The sequence below is a fragment of the Coregonus clupeaformis genome, chromosome 20 (assembly GCF_020615455.1).
Source record: "Coregonus clupeaformis isolate EN_2021a chromosome 20, ASM2061545v1, whole genome shotgun sequence".
NCBI lineage: Eukaryota > Metazoa > Chordata > Actinopteri > Salmoniformes > Salmonidae > Coregonus > Coregonus clupeaformis.
This window is the reverse complement of record NC_059211.1, coordinates 62,561,923-62,569,977: the sequence shown is the minus strand read 5'-3', so window position 1 is coordinate 62,569,977 and position 8,055 is coordinate 62,561,923. Positions and strand designations below refer to the sequence as shown.

The window sequence follows — 8,055 nt, the reverse complement described above, 5'->3', positions numbered from 1 at the left end:
CAAGTACTAACAGTAGAAGAAGATGCCTCTGGTGTTTCCGCTTCCGGGTTCTGAATTCCAAACGTCGTGTGAACGCCGCGCTAACAAAGTTTGTTCACAGCGGCTTAGATTTATTATGTATTTTAATATTTTAATCTTAATGTTTTAGAATATAAGTGGTAGATAAGAGGATATATTTACCTGTTAAGGACGTAATTGTCTGCTTGGTAAGTTGATATCGCCGCACGGGGGGACTCAGTTGTAGCTTGCTAGCTAGCTACAAGAGTTCAATGCTAGTAGTTGAGACATAGCTAGTTAGGTTTCAACTACTAGCTAACTAAATAGTTAGCTAGCCAACACTGGCAAAAATCTGTGTGGACAACTGAAATGTCAACAGGCAAGGGAAACAAAAACAGCAAGTGTTTGCTAACTAACCATCATAACATTAATAGTTAACTTAGCTAGATAACGTTAGCTAGGCAGATACACGTGACGTTGGTCTGTTTGTCAACTTTGCTGATCACCTATCCGTGCCACTCTGGTTAACGTTAGCTACTTGGCTAGCTAAGAAGTTGGTATGTTTCTGTTTGTTTGTTTACCGACTACTATTGTGTTGTAGACGATGTCTCTTCCTAAACGGGAGGTGGAGGAGCTGCGGCCCTGGGTGGAGCGGACCGTGAAGAAGGTGCTGGGTTTCTCAGAGCCTACTGTCGTCACTGCGGCCCTGCACTGTGTGGGCAAGGGCCTGGACAAGAGAAAGACCACAGGTGTGTGTGAGAGGGGGAGAATGAGGGCAGTTGACGTGTGTGACATGTTACACTGAAATTATGGCAGAGGTTTGTTGTATGTTGTTTTTCTGTCTCTGTTACCCAATTTTTCCAGAACGTCTGTTTTTGTGTGTCTGACTGTTCAGCAGTCTTTAAATGTGGTCTTGGACCCTTGACTCCTAACCTTTGACCCATCAGACCAGCTGCGTCCATTCCTGGATGAATCGGCCGGAGGGTTTGTGGAGAGACTATTTGAGGCCCTGGAGGAGAGCCGCAGTTCCCGTGGCAACAAGGGTGCTGGGGAGAGGAACCGCAAGAGAGACCTGAAGGTAGACCTCACGCTGCTGCTGTTGTTGTACCACACGTTCCACGGTGTCTTGTTATGTTTTTTAAATTTGATTCTACTGCTTGCATCAGTTACCTGATGTGGAATAGAGTTCCATGTAGTCATGGCTCTATGTAGTACTGTGCGCCTCCCATAGTCTGTTCTTGACTTGGGGATTGTATTGTGAAGAAACATCTGGTGGCATGTCTTGTAGGCTATGCATGGGTGTCCGAGCTGTGTGCTAGTAGTTTAAACAGACACCTCGGTGCGTTCCGCATGTCAACACTTCTTACAAAAACAAGTAGTGATGAAGTCAATCTCTCCTCCACTTTCAGCAATGAGAGATTTACATGCATATTATTAATGTTAGCTCTCCGTGTACATTTAAGGGCCAGCCGTGCTGCCCTTTTCTGAGCCAACTGTAATTTTCCGAGGTCCCTCTTTGTGGCACCTGACCACACGACTGAACAGTAGTCCAGGTGCGACAAAACTGGACAAAACCTGCCTTGTTGATAGTGTTGTTAAGGCAGAGCAGCACTTTATTATGGACATACTTCTCCCCATCTTAGCTACTGTTGTATCAACATGTTTTGACCATGACAGTTTACATTCCAGGGTTACTCCAAGCAGTTTAGTCACCTCAACTTGCTCTATTTCCACATTATTCATTACAAGATTTAGTTGAGGTTTAGGGTTTAGTGAATGATTTGTCCCAAATACAACGCTTTTAGTTTATGAAATATTTAGGACTAACTTATTCCTTGCCACCCATTCTGAAACTAACTGCAGCTCTTTGTTAAGTATTGCAGTGATTTCACTCGTAGTAGCTGACGTGTATAGTGTTGAGTCATCCGCGTACATAGACACACTGGCTTGACATACCACTGGCTTTGAGTAATCAGTAAAGTAGGCTGTCACTAGTAGCTACCTACATGGTTAGACCATAGAGGTGGAACACATATCGGAAGGGATTGAATGGGTGTCAACAATAGGCTAGGTGAGTTTCTACCATATCAGAGATTTCAACTGTCAGTAACTGGCAGAAAGTCATTGTCACTAGGCTTGATCTTTATGTTAATGTCATGCATATCTCCCCTGGGAGCAGGAAACAGTGAGTGATATTCACCAAGAGATTGTTTAAATGACTCCTTGCATTGGTTAGATGGCTTGGCTGTGCCTCTGGCTAAACCTCAGGCCAATGAGACTGATGTTCCCCCAGGATGTGTTTGGTGATGAGGTGGAGGTGGGTGCGGGGCGGGACGTCCCAGAGGCAGGAGACGGTGTACCGGTGAAGAGGAAACGTGTCCCCCGCTTTGAGGAGGTGGAGGAACCAGAGGTCCTACCTGCACCCCCTACTGAGAGCCCTGCCATGCTCACTAAGATACAGGTAGCCATACACACACATAAAGATCCACATACAGTCTCCCATATAAAACACACATGTACCAAGATCCTGCTTCACATACAGACATATCAAGATCCTTGTGAAGTAAATCGTGTTCATTCTCCCTCTCTCTATCCTCAGATCAAACAGATGATGGAGGCTGCCACCAGACAAATAGAGGAGAGGAAGAAACAGCTGAGCTTCGTCCCAGTGTCTTCCCAGCAGGTGAGACTCATCTTCCTCTACTCTCTCCCTCTTTAGATCTTGAAGGATTGGCTGCCTTTTCTCCTCCTCCATAAATGAAAAGTGTAACTGTCTGACAGATATTGTGGACTTATGTGTTGTTACACCATCTTATCACTTTATCTCCTGTCCCCCTCCAGAGGCTGCCCCTGCCCACTCCCCAGCCAGACCAGCCTTTTGCCTCTCGTCTTCTCCCCACTCCCTCTGCCCTCTCCTCGGGCTCGGCCCAGTCCATCGCTCCCTCCCAGGCAGCTACTTTCATGAACGATGCCATCGAGAAGGCTAGGAAGGCTGCAGAGCTGCAGGCCCGCATCCAGTCGCAGTTAGCCATGAAGCCTGGTATACTGGGAGCCATTGGGAACACTGGAGGACCACATAACCTGGTGGCTCTGGCCAACCTACATGCCATGGGGATAGCACCACCGTGAGTATAGGAGACACAAGACTTTAGACACTTCCACAGATACATGTCATAATACATGGAGGCTTAACATGTGTGTGTTTTTAATCAGAGTTTGTATTTGTGTGTTGAGTGTAGGAAGGTGGCGGAGGCCCGTGAGTCAAACAAGCCCGCCCCTCTGATTCTGGATGATATGGGTCGGACTGTGGACGCCAGCGGCAACGAGGTGGAGCTAACACACCGCATGCCCACGCTCAAAGGTACAACACACTTCTCTGTTGTCACAATCAGAATGTGCTTTTCCCTGATTTTCAGTCACATATCTGACTGTTCATTAATCTTCTCCTCCGTCCATAGCTAATATCCGTGCGGTGAAGAGAGAGCAGTTCCGTCAGCAGTTGAAGGAGAAGCCTGGTGAGGACCTGGAGTCTACTATCTACTTTGACGGGCGTGTTAACATAGCACCCGCCCAGCGAGTCAAGAAGGGCTTCAAGTTCCACGAGCAGGGACGCTTCGAGAAGATCGCCCAGAGGATCAGAACTAAGGTACCAAATCTGACCCCTGACCCGTCACCTTCCACCCCTCACAAAGCTTTTTATAATAAAATAAAAAAACTTTTAGCAACAATTGATCACAGAGAGAAAATGTAACAATCAAAACCACCTTCGTCCCCTGTCCAGGCCCAGTTGGAGAAGCTGCAGACAGAGATCGCCCAGGCAGCCAAGAAGACAGGGATCCAGGCCTCCACCAAGCTGGCCCTCTTCGCCCCCAAGAAGATGCTGGGAGACGGGCAGGTGCCCATCATTGAATGGTGGGACTCATACATCCTCCCCTCCAACATTGACCTGTGAGTCTTTACACATTTACTCACTACTTTACTAGTTCAATATACACCTATATCGAAGTTATATACCTTTTGAAGAATTCTCGTGAAAGTCTTCTCTACCATTTTCCTGATTTCTTGTTGTGCTGATCACATCTCTTCTCGCTCTCTCTCAGATCCACAGAGACCAATTTTGCGGCGATGGAGTTGTTTGGAGTCACAAACCTGGTGGAGCACCCTGCCCAGATCAGCCCCCCAGGTAACCACACACATCCCTTCTTTGACGTTACCTTTGTCAAGGGCTCAAGAAGGGCTCCTGGATATTAGTCAGGGGGTTAGATTAATCTCACCCGGGAGCCCGTGTAGGCGTGTTTTGCATCGGCTGAAAGTTGAATGTATTCGATTTGGAACTGGGCTGCCTCCCAGGCGTGACCCAGGGGACCTGTTCAAAGCTCATGGCGAAGTCAACTCAAAACAAAAGTGATGTAATTAAGCATGTGGAGTAATGGGTAGGATTCTGTTTTCACATGCAAAAGTGATTGCTTTTGATAGAAACCCTTTATCTGCCTTCCCAATGAAAACTAGTTTGAAAATTCAAACATATATTTTATGGAAAAGAGATGTATGTTTCTGGACGATGCGCCATGCTGCCTTGTTGACAACATGACCGAGTGGCGCAGACAACCGTTCATTTGAGACGGCCGATCTAAGTCTGTTGGTCTCCCGCCCTCTCTCCAGTCGACACAGACAAGCCAGGAGTGACTCTGGGAGTGTACCTGACTAAGAAGGAACAGAAAAAGTTGAGGAGACAGACTCGCAGGGAGGGACAGAAAGAGCTACAGGAAAAGGTCCGACTGGGGCTCATGCCCCCACCAGAACCTAAAGGTAGGACAGAGACCAGGGCTGTTCAATTCTCAACAGTTGAAGTAATGCTGGTGTTCTTTTCTCTTTAATTTGAAGTGTATTTACTGAGTGGTAGTCCTGTTTGAGGCCCTGTGTTCCTCTCCTCCCCGTTTCAGTGCATATCTCTAACCTTGAGTGTTTGTCTCCTCAGTGCGTATCTCTAACCTGATGAGAGTGCTGGGTACGGAGGCAGTACAGGATCCCACTAAGGTAGAGGCCCACGTCAGAGCTCAGATGGCCAAGAGACAGAAGTAAGTCAAACCACTACACATTTCTCGTATATATTTTACCCTCTTTCTCTTACCCCTCCCTCATCTATTAACCTACTTCTCCTCGCTCTCACTCATATCTCTCACTTCCCCCCTCATCGCTCTCTTTTCTACCTCCCATCTATCACTGCTCCTATTTCACCCTCTTCCTGACTCACCATTTCTCTCTCCCTCACTACATAACCAGCTGTCTGTGTGTTTGTCCTCAGGGCCCATGAGGAGGCCAATGCAGCCCGGAAGCTCACAACCGAGCAGAGGAAAGAGAAGAAGGTGAAGAAACTCAAAGAGGACCTGAGTCTTGGAGTTCACATCGCAGTCTATAGGTGAGTTTGGGTTTGTGTCTCTGCACATTTTGTGTGTATGTTATAGTGTTTAGGTAAGTCTCGGTGCACATGTAACTGTTTACGGCTGAGTGTGTCCGTGTGCCTTTCCTACTCATTCGTACGTACTTGCTCGCTCACCCCCTCTCTTTTCCTCAGGATCCGTAACCTCCACAACCCGGCTAAGAAGTTTAAGGTGGAAGCCAACGCCAACCAGCTGTACCTGACGGGCACCGTGGTGCTACACCGAGACGTCAACATGGTGGTGGTGGAGGGAGGTGAGAGAGGGGTGGATGGAAGGAAGGGGGTGAGAGGAGAGAGAACATATTAGTCTCTTTAAATGGGTCTATTTTCACTCTGATTCTGAACCTTTCAAGTAACAAGCCTTTAATTACCATAACGTCTCATGAAAATCTCATAACGTTTCTTGTTATGACTTGTTGCTGTAAATGGGTTCTTCTGTACCCCAGAGTTAACTACATGACTGAGCATGCATGTACTGTTCTCTCAGGTCCCAAAGCCCAGAAGAAGTTCAAGAGGCTCATGTTGAGCAGAATCAAATGGGAAGAACACAACTCCAAGAGAGATGGTGAGAATTTAATTAATATATATATATGTGTGTGTGTGTGCAGAAATATGTTGGGCTCAGACCAAATATGCCAGGGTTCCCCAAATGACGTGATTTAATCTGGCCCCCCACGTTTTCTGAGTTATTTTATTTTTTAAATTGTTGGACATAAAAGACTGTAAAAACGGCAACAAATCAGCTCCAAGTGATTTTTAAGTTTTGGAAATCTGTTCCAAAGTATTCCCACACAAGAGATATGTAATCGTTTAAAGGGGAGAAAAAGCAAGGTTTTAAATGTTATCTGTTTGGGCTTCTTCCGGTCAAGTTGCAAATTATATGTAATTATGTTCCGTCCCCTGACCATCCACTCAAGAGAAAATGGGCCCGTAGCTGAATCTAGTTGATGATCCCCGCTGTATCCCTTACTGTTTATTACATAATACTTCACTGTAGTTGTTGTGGTTCTGAATCCCTTCTCCTCTCCTCTGCCTGTCAGATCCAGATGCAGACGATGAGACCAAGAAGAACAACAGATGCAGCCTGGTCTGGGAGGTGAGTGATTAACCATTACATCTTATTTCACTAAAGCTCTGAGTGCAATGCATGCTTCATATAATAATAATGTTCATCTTGGATAACTGGCTTCTTTATAATGGATTGATTGTAAACACAGTACAGACTGATCTCTAAACGTATCTTTCTTTCTTCCCCTGCTGTTCTCTCTCTTCTACCTCCATCTGTTCCCTCTCCTCCTCATCCTTCTCCCTCACTCCATCCTCCCTCCTCCCAGGGCACAGCTAAGGAGCGTAACTATGGGGAGATGAAGTTTAAGCAGTGTCCTACAGAGAACATGGCCAGAGAACACTTTAAAAAGCACGGGACAGAACATTACTGGGACCTGGCTCTGAGCCAGAGTGTGCTGGAGAGCACTGATGACTGAAGGGAGAGCATCACTAGAGAGCTGAGGAGGCAGAAGGATCCCTTACCACTGGCCCAGGGTCCGATAGTTGTTCATCCTCATAATGGTCAGGGATAGGGTTGGGAGTGATCTGATCTTAGATCAGTGGTGAAGAGCATCGTTACCTCGAGCACCAGAGACATGCAAAGGTCAGGGGTGTTTCTACCCCTCTTACACACACATTCACAACCCCAACCCAGCCTTGTATGGCTGACTGCCTGCCTGTTATTGTGTGGTGACTTGATTTAAGACGGGGAGAGAGATGGATTGGGAGTGAATGAATGAAAGGAAGAGCTGGTTAGAGAATGGATGAGGGCGAGGTCATAGATTAGGAGGGATATATGGTGTGTATAGATATTATTGAGCGAGGTGTACACCGTTCTGCAATCACATTTTGTGGGAGAGTTGATAACTGTGTATGTGAGACCCTCCATCTTTCTAGTTGTTAAGGTGTCATTCAGTCTGTCAGTTGCTGTGTGTCAGTGTTTAATACTATGTCTGACATCTCTCCACTGTGTGAGTGTTCTATAGCTTGCTCTTGGCTTCTCTACCTGACTACAGTTCCTGAGTGTAAGCCCAGCTGTAGTCCAAATACAGTTCTGTAATATTGAAATATTGCCGCAATGTACTTTACAAAAGCCCTGTTTCGAATAAACGAAAACCAACCTATCAATGTAGAAGTAACTAAAGACTTTGAAACGTATGAGCTCATACTTTTGACTAGGGTTTTATGTTTTGGCCTCTTTTTTTTTTATTTGATTATTATTTAAAATTGCCACTGTGGTTATTTTTTTGCAGAAGGACTGCACAGATTTAGTCAAGTATTAACTGACCCAAAGTTGTGTTTTCTTTACTTTAGAGATGTTTGATTTGGAGAAAGTGTCTTCCCCTTATGTTTGAACCTGTTAATTTACATATGTTGCCAATAAACACATGCAGGACAATACAATACACTTTTAATGGAAAGCTTTATACCATTGTGCACTTTTTTCATTATTTTCAGCTGCTTCATTGGATTTGTGACACATTGAGAGATGCCATTTTATAATGCTTGCAATTGCATGCAACCAACTTTTAACATACAGGTCCCTTAACATACAGGTCCCTTTCATGTTG

General features: G+C 45.7%; 1 protein-coding gene across 2 annotated transcripts; it reads left to right on the top strand.

The window, feature by feature from the left end:
• Positions 1-7,911, top strand: LOC121543141 (U4/U6 small nuclear ribonucleoprotein Prp3). Of its 2 annotated transcripts, none has more exons than XM_041852846.2 (17): positions 1-88; positions 599-746; positions 945-1,075; positions 2,291-2,458; positions 2,597-2,680; positions 2,839-3,122; positions 3,237-3,358; positions 3,456-3,643; positions 3,779-3,945; positions 4,098-4,180; positions 4,660-4,806; positions 4,976-5,075; positions 5,303-5,416; positions 5,573-5,691; positions 5,925-6,002; positions 6,478-6,533; positions 6,772-7,911. In XM_041852846.2, exons 1-17 carry the CDS (start codon positions 23-25, stop codon positions 6,919-6,921), a joined length of 2,205 nt encoding a protein of 734 aa, XP_041708780.2. In that variant the 5' UTR covers positions 1-22; the 3' UTR covers positions 6,922-7,911. The 2 variants fall into 2 exon arrangements, with proteins under 2 accessions (XP_041708780.2, XP_045061604.1); XM_045205669.1 differs by having other exon boundaries at positions 47-206.
• Positions 7,912-8,055: the final 144 nt, after the last annotated feature.